A 13,405-nucleotide genomic window follows, 5' to 3' on the forward strand; every position below is an offset into this window, starting at 1 on the left:
GTTGATGGACTCAATAATGTTCCTATAAACCACAACTTTGGAGAATAGTTAGGTGGACACATTTTCTCTGTCTTAATAAAAGCTACAGCCTTTACTGGAGCCCCTATTTCAGAAGATACTGTATGACTCAAATTCATAACATATACCTTTGAGTAGTGTGTCATTTACCCTAATCTCATGTAACGTATTCATGGTATGCACCTCTGTCACTCAACTGAATCAAAACTAATACACTATAGATGCAGCAGTAATATTGATGAACAAATTGTTGAACATAGGCTAATGATTTTAATCACACTAAAGGAAATTGGAAATACAACAACATTGCTAAAATAGGCTAATATTTTGTAGAAAACAACATTGCCAGCATCATATTATCAAATGTGCTTTTTCTGAATTACAATGTTGTCATTAGTGAAGTAATTAAAACTAACTTTAGTTAACTGGCTAAGCTTCGCTGTACTTAATCACAAATCAATTTGGTGACATCAAAATAGTTTAGATACTACTGTTTTTATTTGACACCTTTATGGTATCATGATTTAGGAATGCACTTTAATCTAAATCTACATCAGTGCCCATGGAGAATTTATTGTAATTCTCTTAATTTATTTGTCAAATACACCAAACAACGCAGCATCATACTGCACAATGAAGTTCTTATGAAATGCACCCATCAACTACTTAGGGAGAGTTAAGGAGAGGAACATATAAGCAAAAATACAGCCAGACAAAAAAACTATAATAAAATAAAGCAAAAATATTCACCACACTGTACACTAGCAGCAGTTTAAAGAAAAGAGTTCTGTAAACTAGCAGCAATCTGGGTAGTATTATTGAACATTTAGATATGGCAAGTATGGCAGTAATATACATAGTGTAAACTAGCAGCAACTAGAATATTATAGATAAGCTTATGAAAATATACATAATAAGCTTATGAATGGTGGTATACTACAACTACCTAATAAGAATTTAAGGACAAAAATGTATACACAGCAAAAATATAACAAGACGATAAAGCAATATTATACATAACACTGTACATAGCAGCAGTTTAAAAATAGTATTGTCAACTATAGCACTATTGGAAGCAGTATTGAGTGTTGGTATGGCAGTATACATTCACCTAAAGGATTATTAGGAACACCAGTTCAATTTCTCATTAATGCAATTATCTAATCAACCAATCACATGGCAGTTGCTTCAATGCATTTAGGGGTGTGGTCCTGGTCAAGACAATCTCCTGAACTCCAAACTGAATGTCAGAATGGGAAAGAAAGGTGATTTAAGCAATTTTGAGCGTGGCATGGTTGTTGGAGTATTTCACAATCTGCTCAGTTACTGGGATTTTCACGCACAACCATTTCTAGGGTTTACAAAGAATGGTGTGAAAAGGGAAAAACATCCAGTATGCGGTAGTCCTGTGGGCGAAAATGCCTTGTTGATGCTAGAGGTCAGAGGAGAATGGGCCGACTGATTCAAGCTGATACAAGAGCAACTTTGACTGAAATAACCACTCGTTACAACCGAGGTATGCAGCAAAGCATTTTGAAGCCACAACACACACAACCTTGAGGAGGATGGGCTACAACAGCAGAAGACCCCACCGGGTACCACTCATCTCCACTACAAATAGGAAAAAGAGGCTACAATTTGCACGAGCTTACCAAAATTGGACAGTTGAAGACTGGAAGAATGTTGCCTGGTCTGATGAGTCTCCATTTCTGTTGAGACATTCAGATGGTAGAGTCAGAATTTGGCGTAAACAGAATGAGAACATGGATTCATCATGCCTTGTTACCACTGTGCAGGCTGCTGGTGGTGGTGTAATGGTGTGGGGGATGTTTTCTTGGCACACTTTAGGCCCCTTAGTGCAAATTGGGCATCATTTAAATGCCACAGCCTACCTGAGCATTGTTTCTGACCATGTCTATTCCTTTATGACCACCATGTTCCCATCCTCTGATGGCTACTTCCAGCAGGATAATGCACCATGTCACAAAGCTTGAATCATTTCAAATTGGTTTCTTGAACATGACAATGAGTTCACTGTACTTAAATGGCCCCCACAGTCACCAGATCTCAACCCAATAGAGCATCTTTGGAACGGGAGCTTTGTGCCCTGGATGTGCATCCCACAAATCTCCATCAACTGCAAGATGCTATCCTATCAATATGGGCCAACATTTCTAAAGAATGCTTTCAGCAGAGAGTAGACATCATATGGAACTCATCCTCAAAACAAACGTTCAAAACAGTATTGTGACGAGACTTACAAATACAGAATAACAGTTCGCCTGTCACTGATTACGTAGCTTGTATGAAATTAGGCTACATTCCCCAGAGACCAGCCAGATCTGGGCGCGCGTTGATTTGCGCGCTAAAATTAATCCACGCGCGCGTCCCTGACGGTTCTCCACTTTAAACTCTAATACAACAGTGTATTTGAGTTCATTATCCATATTTACGTATGTAAAAACGTTGTAACTAGGTTTTACTATAGTGTCACAAGGAGGGAATCAAACATGTCCGAACAGTTTATCGAAATTGACAAGCTCCGGGTCGAGTTGTTAAAAAATGTAGATAGGAAGATTCACACCCAACACAACCATGACGAAGTCAGCAGGTAGGCCCACGTTTCTTCCAGCGTATGTGACTCAGACAACCGTTCTTGAAGCAGGTCTACTGTAAGCCTGTATTTCTGCAACATAAGCATAAGGTATATAATAATGATGATCGTTTTTCATTTAATTGTAGACTCGTTATTTAGACTATGAACCTATTCCAATTTTGTCCAATGTTTTATCTGATTCTCAGCCAGGAGGTTTTAATTCGTATTGAGAAGGTGATTCTAAAGATAGTCACCAGTCTTTCGAAACATGAAGCTCCAGTTTTGGTTCTACCCAACCGATCCAGCTGGTCCAATGTAAGGTTAGAAAATATATATAATATCAAGATTTTGGGGATAAGGAGGATCATTTTCAATTAAATCACTTTCAGTTTTAACCTTTAATGTTTTAGCTGAATTAACTTCCTGACTCTGAATAGGTGTCACTTTGATAAAAGATGTAAAAAGCTCCCACTAAACACTCACCCAGACACAAATCTGGCAGAGGTCTTTAAAGTGCAGAGGCTTTGGAGACCTCATGCTTAGAACAAAGCATGCTGTCTGGTTAAGTTTACATCAAACCTTTCAGCTTAAAGCACATTCTGGCTCTGCCCTTTCAAGTGTGAGAATCCCAGAGATTGCAAGTCAAAGGTTTCACAGAGGAAATGAAGTCAATGTATGGGGGAGGCATTCTACTTATCACAGGTAGCCCCCAGGGTTTGGGATTCCTCTAAGAAGGATCACAACAGTGGGGTGCTCCTTTACAAAGCTGATCAAAGACACGACAAAAAGTTCAGATTCTGTGAAGAATTAATTAATGAACTTGTCTTTCTACTTTGTTCCCATTATTCACAGTTTTGACAAGTCTGTTGGCCTTCAAATGACTTTGGGATGTTCTGTCACCATGGTACGGAGCGACTGTTCCTCAACTGTCACTAAATTTGGTAAGAAGAATGACACACACTGCTGTTTGTAGTATGCCTCATCCCCCATTTTTCACTTCCATCTTTCCAGCGGACAGAGTATATCACATTATTTTCAGTCACAAACAATTTTCACTTTTTTATCAAACATCAATGCTTTGTATGTTTTATTATTATTGTTTAACTACTTGATGATGAATCAAACTGTCGTCAGTGGTCATAGGGGATTGATTGAAAGATTTTCCACTGTACTAGCATGTTACAGTAGTCAGTGTTTCCTATGCAGGGCAAATTCTCAAGATTCTATCTTCCATCTACAAACTTGTGCAGAGCAACGCATACGCTACAAAAAGGTAATCTCACATGTCCAACAAACAGAAATACATAATTTGCCTCAACCTGTGGTAGAAGTTGTTCTTTCTTTTCAATAGGGACATATATTACAACAACACGCAGCTTTTTGGCTCACAGAGGACTGTTGATTCTATTGTGGATGACATCTCCTGCATGCTTAAGGTTCCACGGAGAAGACTACATGTGGTGGGCATATACAGTGTGTGTGTGTGTGTGGGTGGGTGCACATGTGCAACTTCAGGTTACTCCAGAGGAGGTTACAATGACGTGTTACTGAATAAAACCACCCTAAAACCTTTGCAAATACCTTTTGATATGACATGTTATGATTATTTCAGCGCTAACAGATGAAGGCTCTCAGCTGGATTCATATTTAGAATTTTTCTATTGTCTTATACAGGAAACACTTGTCTAAGCTTACGCCAGGATTTCCATTATCAAAAAGCAGTAAAATTCAACTTGACTTGAAAGCTTTGTTGTGTGTGTGTGTGTTTAATGGTTTCCAGCTGGCCACATCCAAGGGCTTCATCTCAGGTGATCTGTGCTACCTGGAGGAGGATGGCACCAGGGTGAACTGTCACTCCAGCTCCAGCGTATGTCCCGATAACAAAACTATTACTTTGGATTTTTTCTGAAATATAATAGACTTTTTCAAATAATTTCCTTTTCCCTTGCCTATTAATGTCCAATGATGGACTGTGGCCTCATCTTAACAACTCCACAGCAGATCATATATCGTCTAATATTTAGACATTTCTGCCGATGCATGTTAAGCCAAGCCTCTCTGTTTCTTACTTTAACCAGAAAGGTTTTACCGGCGTTTCATTCCTCGGCCGAAATCCACAATTTAGCTTTCAGGCGCCCAAACTGCCACAAGGAATGGATAGAGTACTGGCGACAAGGCAGTCTTGTCCTGCACACCGGGCAATGCAGAGACAATTATGCGGCACCCTCAACTGGGCTCCCTGGGCAGTTTGCAGCTAACTCCTGGCCGCAATTACTCAGCTGTACTGCAAGGAGCTGACTTAAGCCTTGTTCACATTTAAATTGAACAATCCATTCAATTCAGCAGTTAAGTTCAGTTCAGTGGAATCGGAAGGCTCCCTACTGGTTAAAGTCTCTTGCAAAGCGGATGCTGCATATTTAGCATATTTTCAAACTCTGCCATAGGTAGTGTGTCCACATGAGGAAGTTAGCAGCCTAGCTTCTTTGCAGGCTAGCTTGACTTGTTACAAAGTTACTGAAACAAGTTCCAGAAAAAGTTACCACATAAAGCAAGTTTTATTCTTTTATGAAACAATATATTTCTCTTTTGTTGAATGCAACTGTCATATTTTGAATGAGATCTTTGAAGATATATGGGCTCCCTCCATGCTCTACATACTGTACACTTGTCCAACCGGTAGTGGAACTAGATTGTGTGAATAGGACATACGTTGTAATTACATACTTGTTGTAATGTGAACAAGGCTTTTCATCATTGTGCATCTCAGAAACTGGTTTCTAAACAATAATCTGAATAAGAATGCCTGTTCTAACCGCATTTGATCAAGAACTCAGCATTGTCACCATATGATTGTATTTGTTAAATATGCAGATGAGGTTAAGGGGTTAGTTACACAGTGTCATCATCCACCATGTACACTCAGCACCCTTAAATCCCTCCCATTTCTATGAAGTGCCACCATCTGTAGCCTCAGCCAAACCTCTGTCTTAGCCACAGTACAGCCAATGTACTAATCACTTGGTTTAACGGCATAATATTTCAGAAATCAAAACCCCAGACTATTTATTTTTATTCTGCCTACTATTGTCGTGGATAAATCATTTTAAAACCAAACTGACAAATTTTAGCTTGAACGTTAACAGCAACTTATGTTTAAAATAAATGTGTTCGGAATTGTTTTCTCAGGCTACTCCAGTCTCTTCTAATGTCGTTGGAATTACAAGTATCCTTCATAATAATGTCAGAGCGCATAAAGGGTTTGTTAGACTTCCTCTATGAATGTATCTGTGTTTACATGTACAAGCAGGATTCAGTTGTAAACTTTTGTGTAAATGTATTGAGAAGGTCAGCGATAGACATTAATAAAGATGTAATCGGAGAGGGCTGTCATTGTGTAGCCCAGAGATTTTAATTCTATGTCTATGCATTCACTATGGAACACACTACATCCTTGACTGGGCATCCAGACATTGTGTCATCTGCAAAGTTTGTTTTGATAGTGGAGAAGGACGCCACCTTCCAGAGGCTGCTAGACGATGACATTTGCAGCAAGCTATCTCCCTGCATCATGATCACAGTATGTCCAGCGGACTTGTGCTTTTCTCTGTAGTCACCATTGCTTTGAACCTAATGTGTTAATCGTGTGACCTTTTCTGAATCAATTATGTGTGTTTTTCAGGGTAAAGGTGTCCCAGATGTGAACAGCAGGCTGATGGTGAGAAAGCTTTGGGATACCCTCCACGTCCCCGTCTTCGCTCTAGTGGACGCTGACCCTCACGGTGATTCTCTCTAGGCTTTTATCTTATAAGATGTCCACAAACCGGAGGTGTGCATTTCCCGCTAAGCCCCCGACTGGTGTGTCATGATGGTAAGAATGGGGATTGTTTGTGTGGGCGTGGTCCAGCCCAGTGGAATCGTCACACCAGGGCCCCCTGCCCTCTCTCTCTGTACAGCACCTCTCCTTCCCTCTCCTTGCAAGGCGAGTTGCATGTGTAATGCTTTGTTCTCTGTCCCCATAGCTACATGTCTTCAGAGGATAATTGCTCTGGTGTGGTAGTGATTGTGCTGTCTCTCTTTAAACCTTTCTCTGTGTCTCTAATTTTCTCAGGCGTTGAGATCATGTCCATCTATAAGTACGGATCAGTGGTAAGTCCTGCTGTGCATGTGTGTTACTGTACATTATCCAACGTGGTCTGGGCAATGTCTCATTATTCTCCTCTCTTAAGTGGTAAAAATAGACCATGTCAGAGCATGTAAAGCGTCATGAAGTGGAAATGTTAAGTAATTGTGTGGAAGATCACTTATGCGGTTTTAGTTTGGGCATATATACAACCTTGAGTTTTTCCGGTTGATGTGATTCTACCTCAGATGGACTTCATGTACAGTAATATTTACATGCTTTGTGTAAATGTGCCTGTCCCTCTACCAGCTGGTTCTCCATCCATCTGTCTGGGTACCTCCTTCAAACATATCAGCATTGGTGTGCATTCTGGTCGTATATTGATGCGTTTCTGTATATCTTTCCCCTCAGGCCATGTCGTTTGAGGCCCACAATCTGACTGTCCCCAGCGTAATGTGGCTGGGCCTCCTCCCCTCTGACCTCCAGAGGTTTGGACACAACCACTCTCTACTTCCTCCTCCTCTGCCTCTAATTTGGATTATATTCTGGGGATTTGGAGATTGTTTGTTTTGGTTGCTGTTGCTGTTGCCTTTGCTTTGTTCCTGTCCCCAAGGAGCTGTTTCAGAGAGTCTATTGAGTTTTAAGTATATGTCAGCTGGAGCAATCTTAGCCAGAAAAGGGGGTTTTGACATAAGTAAAGTTTTATGGTAGTCTGCAAGCCTGCTCCTAATGTCTCCTAATTTCCACTGTATGGTACTGGCTCTACTGGCTCAACTCTACTCGCCTCGGTTGTACCTGGGGAGCTTTTCCACTGCTGTGTAGCACCTTGCCTCGGGTCGTTTCCCACTGCAGATAGTACCTTGTACCCAGCCATAGTGATCTCAGGAAAACTGCAGTGACGCCACCTCAAACACGACACACACAGGAACAACAATGGAGGATATCATACAACTACACCTGATACCAGTGAAAAGCCAGCATTTGGCGACTAACATAAACCCTGCAGTGAACAGAAAAATCTATTGAATGAACTCCATACATTTTCTTTTAAATTGACAAGCTTTGAACGCAAAGTGGCAAATCAAAAGTAAACAAATTCTGGTTAACATGGTCACAGACCATGTTTAAAAAAGTACAAGAATAACATTATCACCCTGCAGTATAAACCATGACATTAGTGATGGCCAAACAAAGCTTCATTAGCAGGATCAGCATGATATTATGCTGGCAGCACTCAGAGGTATAAATAATTGCATTATTAATTGCTGGGTATAATACCACGCAGACTGACTCAAGTCAAATCACACCATTGAAATCATGGAACACTCTTTTATGTCCCCCCTTTAGAATAAGACCATCCCCAAGGTTGTGTGATGGATGGTTGTTATTTGAGAGTAGATACTACTTTGACCCGTGCAGTGTATGCCAATTAGCCTATAGAAAAACCCAGAGGAGGAAAAAGTCATTTTGTCCAAGTGAATAGGCTCTTCAACGGGGGTTGTGATGGGGATAACAAGTTTATTTCAACGTCAGTGCGGAAAATACGATTTCTTAAATTACGAGTCTGGTCCTATGCACTGGCACTGAAATTAACCAATTAAATTAATCAATTTCTGTGCAAGGATTCCTGGGACAGACCTGCAAAGATGCGCAGTTCTCCTGTCATTAAACCATTCTCTGACACTGGACGGCTAACTGTAGAACAGCTTGTTTTGTTTTCCTTTGCTGCACCCTGAGTTTATGCCAGTTTACGCAAGATGTCCAGTGTCACAGTGAGTGACGAGTCACTCTTGTCCAATCAAAAAAAGTAAAAAATAAAAAGTCCCCTCATCTATTCATCTGTAATTCAAATCACGCATTAAAGCCCCCTAAAATACAATATTGTTGCAGCCTGGCACGCGAACAACACGATCATGTCATTCTACACAAATCTACAAGCGCTCATACCACACATCTTCCCCTACCTTTTGCTGTTTTAAGACAATAAACATTCACAATTCAAATGTCCAGCTGTATGTTTCAAATCGGTCAATCAAACGATACAATACACTGTTCTGATCACGTCTCTCTTCCCAAATAAAAGTGAGTATTGTCAATATCCCAATTCCGTGATGACTTTAACTAATGAAAGTAATAGCCAAACTAATAAAATAACATGCGCGTGTTGGGGAAATGATAGGCTACTAGCTGTGCAGGCACTCTGAACAGCACATTCTAACCAGACAGAAACATTGAGGATGCAACAGAATAGAGAGGAGCACGGTGTGCTGTTAGGGAGAGGACTGTTGACAGAGACTAGGGATGAATAAATAATCTTCTGTTTATTTCGGATTCCAGAGAAATGTCACAAAGTAATGTAGGCCTAATATTAAAAACCATAAGCTCAGAATGTGTCACGTTTTAGAGAAAGGGAGACAGAAGCAGGCGCAGAATGTCGGTGGGTTTCCTTTTTAATAAACAAAAACAAAGAAAGCAAAGCAGAGCGCTGGGCACTTCAAAACACTCAGGAGTTTCAGGAGTACATAAAACATGACATGCAGACAAGCACAATGACCGAACAGGGACAGGGAGAAAATGGCTGAACTAAATACACAGACTAACGAGGAGAACAGAAACAGGTGGGGGCTTAACACAGGTGAAAGGAATATACAGATTAACTGAAACAACAACAGGAAAGACCATACAAGGACAAGACAAGTCAAGGACAAACAGAAAACACAAAGTGGAACAGTCCCCTCAGGCTGGGACCGTTAGAGAATGTATTGCGGTCCTTGCAAAGCCTTTGCCAGGTGCTATCCAAACTTTTGCCTAATGGAAAAGCAGAGTTGAGCTGGTACATGGCAATGGAAAAGCTCCCAAAGCGAGTAGAATCGAGGCTAGTAGAGTTGAGCCAGTACCATGCAGTAGAAAAGAGCTATAAGACTCACTACAATACATGATTCACTTCTTTATAGTTTGGAAAGAAATGTAGGAAGCTACTTGGTCTCAAGGTACTCCTTCTGTTTCCGAAAAAAAGACTGTCAACCAAAGCAATTCACAGAATATTCTCTTTTTTTCATAATCACATTTTGAACTGACTGCTGTAAATAATGTTTTTCTGTGCTTCAGATTGAGAGTACCTGAGGAATCTCTGATTCCCCTCACTCAGAGAGACAAGAGTAAACTGACCAGCCTGCTGAAGAGACCCTACCTAGCCTGCCAGCCCATCTGGTACAAAGAGGTAAAAGGGATTATCATAAAGGAGAAAGAGGGCTGTTGAGATAAGTAATCAACCTACAGTTCTCTAATCTGTTTTGACAGAGATGGGAAAGAACAGTAAAGATGAGTATGTGAGCAGCCTTGAGAATAGCTGAATGCTATTTGGTTTGGTGTGTGTTGTAAACATGTTTCTATTCCCCATTACCGTCCTCTGAAGGAACTCTAAACTTGTAATCATTCACTTGTGGTTCTCTAAGTGTGTTTTTACTACAGTTGAGATGTTTTTCAGGTGTGACACAGCGCTGTGGAATGTGTCTGAGAGGACTGTCAGCGCCGTTATTAAATGAAGTAGATACTCTCAACTGGTTCCAGGCACACCTCTGTTTCTTTATCCTTCCTCGTGGAAATCTCTTAAAAATGTATATCTTGTTTCTGCTGCAGATAGAAATCATGCAACAGAGCGAGATGAAAGCTGAAATCCAGTCCCTGGCATCCATAGCTCCCGATTTCCTCAGCCGTGTCTACCTGCCCAACAAGCTGCGATACGGGGGCTGGATATGATCACAGACTGCCCCACTGTGGTGGGGTGTGGGAATTTATTTCATGTTTATATGGATGCCGTACCGTTCCAGTGGATTTATTTGACTCACAGAGACATGGGGAAAGATTGCACATGAAATCTTCATATTATTTAATATTTTTGATTTATTTAAAGAATCAGTCTGGTCCATATGACAAAATGTACCAATTGACTGTGTCCATGATAGTAATGTGTCACCATATGATAATGATGATACAGAATGTACTGTCTGAAGTTTCATTGGTCTCCTAGCAGTACTGCTTAGTTATGTGGTATGCAATGCAGATATACTTTCTATAGTATCCTCAAACAAATACTGATAATGTGCATTCAGATACTGTGGAATACAGACAGCGGCTGCAGGTAGTTTTTCATCCAGCTGGTTGTGGCTAGTGGGGCAGTAGGCTGGAGAGAAGTGCTCCAGCGACCAACTGGTTTGAATCCCAGCTAAGACTGGAACATCTGTGGAACCGGCAATCAGAGGGTTGCTTACATCATCCCAGATAGTTACCTTATGTTGTGCCTTTAAGTAAGGCACTTCACCCCCTATAAAGGCTCCATGTGAACCCATTGCTTCCAATTCCCTGGGGTATATTGTGGATGTGTGTCTCGCAGGAGTTGTGAACAAATAGGCACATTTCCTTTGAAAGTTACCAATGCTCATAATTTCACATTTCAATTTAAAACGTTTTTGCGCTAGTATATGAGTGATTTGGTACCATGTAGCTCAGTTGTTAGAGCATTGGTGCTTATAATGCAACAGTTGTAGTTTTGTTTCTCACAGTTTGCCAGTCTTATAAAGTGTATGCAGTCACTACTAAGTCGCTCTGGGTAAGACGTTACACTAAATCCCTAAATGTAAAATAGACAATAAATGGCTGCTTGGTTTATTTACAAACATAAATATGTAACCTGAAGTAACATCATACTTAATGGGGGTATTTCAGAAAGCAGGGTTAACATACTCTGAGTTGAAACCACCACTCTGGGTTGATTGACTAATCTGTCAAACACAGAGTTGACGGTTTCAGAACAGGTGGTAACAATTTGTTCAATCAACTCTGAGTTACGATAACCTGGAGTAAAGCATGGGCACAAGGAGATAAAAAGCCCTCATCAATGGAACCCAGATAACGTGATTCATAATGGCAACAGGAGAAAAAGGTCTCTGACCCGTACTTCTCCTCAGTAGAGTTAGATATATTAATGAATGCACATGCACAATATGAGTATATATTCAAGAAATAAGCAATCCGGTAGCAGCAGCAAAAGAACGAGACCTAGCGTGGCAGGAAATTGCTGACCGAAACAATGCGTGAATATTAATTGAAAAAAATACGTCTCATCTCAAGTGTTCCAGTCATTAAACATTCATATAATGTGTGTGTGTGTGTGGGTGTAGTATCAAGGTCAGAGTTGATTTATCAAATGCACCGAATAACACAGCGTCATTCTGAACAGTGCCATTCTTGTGACATGGCACACATCTACGGTAGTAAGAATTGAGAAATATATATATATATATACATAAAGCAAAAATATAGCAATAATATGCATACAAATTTAAACTAGCAGCAATTTTAAAGAGAGTAGGATGGGAAATATGACCAATATGAGAGCCTTATGGCCTGAGCGGAAAAAACTGTTAGTCTTGACGTGCGTGCTCCGATGCTCCGGTAGTGTCAACCGGACAGCAACAGCAGTGTGAACAGACCAGAGCCTGGGTGGCTGTAGTCTTTGAAGATGTTCAGTGTTTTCCTAAGGCATTGTGTATGGTAGATGCCTTGCACGGAGGGGAGATGGCAGATGCCTTGCACGGAGGACAGATGACGTGCTCCCCAGACTTCACCACCCTCTGGAGGGACTAGCGATCGAAGCAGCTGCCATACCAGGCAGTAATGCATCCTGAGAGGATGCTCTGAATGGTGCACCTTCTTGAGTCTCCTCAGGAAGTACAGTTGCTTTTGGGCAGTTTTCACTGCTGAGTTTGCTTGCCTGGACCAAGTGAGGTCATCTATTTATGCAGGTGCAACCCAACAGGCACAAAATGTACTTGGCAGCAACTTCAAACAGGAAAAGTATAATATCTGTACAAGCAATTGAGATGTTGTTTAGCCTCCCCTACCTAATAAGACACCTTTCAGTGGATACATTCAACATATATTTAAGTACTAAGTGGAATTTTCTAAGCAAAAAATAAGTACAATTCTCAAAAAAATTATTTGTTGACCTATCTGCACATTAATGTGGTGGAAAGAGTTCCTATTCACATAATTTCCTTCATTTACTGAAGGAGCTGTGATAGGAGTATGTACAGCATCCATATTTGGAATGTTATCATTCCTCCCCAGAAACTCTGTTCTTCCTCCTACTCAGTCATCACCCCTCTCCCGGTCAAACGTCACCCCTCCCTTGGTCAAGTATCCGCTCTCGCCTTATCAAACATCACCCCGTTTAAGCTTTAGTCCTCCCCTGGTCAAGTTTCTGCTCTCGCCTTATCAAACATCACCCGGTTTAAGCTTTAGTCCTCCCCTAGTCAATCATCAGTCCTCCCCTTGTCAATCGTCAGTCCTCCCCTTGTCAATCGTCAGTCCTCCCCTTGTCAATCGTCATTCCTCCCCTAGTTAATCGTCAGCCCTCCCCATGTCAATCGTCCTTCCTCCCCTAGTCATACAATTGACAAGGTTAATACGATTAAAGCTTAATCGGGGTGATGTTTGATAAGGGGAGAGCGGATACTTAACCAAGGGAGGGGTGATGACTGAGTAGGAGGAAGAACTGAGTTTCTGGGGAGGAATGATAATGTTCCTAATATGGATGCTGTAAATATGAGTGCCATCTATGCAGCCAATCACCCCTGGAAACCCTAAAATATAAACTCATTAGTGCTTCA

The 13,405-nt window shown here is 40.9% G+C and overlaps 1 protein-coding gene across 1 annotated transcript; it reads left to right on the plus strand.

The window, feature by feature from the left end:
• Positions 1-2,528: 2,528 nt before the first annotated feature.
• Positions 2,529-10,864, plus strand: LOC105029131 (SPO11 initiator of meiotic double stranded breaks). Its single transcript, XM_010902313.5, has 13 exons — positions 2,529-2,629; positions 2,821-2,934; positions 3,467-3,555; positions 3,821-3,887; positions 3,966-4,074; positions 4,395-4,481; positions 5,801-5,837; positions 6,082-6,191; positions 6,294-6,393; positions 6,723-6,760; positions 7,146-7,222; positions 9,843-9,954; positions 10,374-10,864. The coding sequence occupies exons 1-13, from the start codon at positions 2,529-2,531 to the stop codon at positions 10,491-10,493; spliced, it is 1,161 nt and encodes a 386-aa protein (XP_010900615.3). The 3' UTR covers positions 10,494-10,864.
• Positions 10,865-13,405: the final 2,541 nt, after the last annotated feature.

Source organism: Esox lucius, chromosome 12, assembly GCF_011004845.1.
Source record: "Esox lucius isolate fEsoLuc1 chromosome 12, fEsoLuc1.pri, whole genome shotgun sequence".
Lineage (NCBI taxonomy): Eukaryota > Metazoa > Chordata > Actinopteri > Esociformes > Esocidae > Esox > Esox lucius.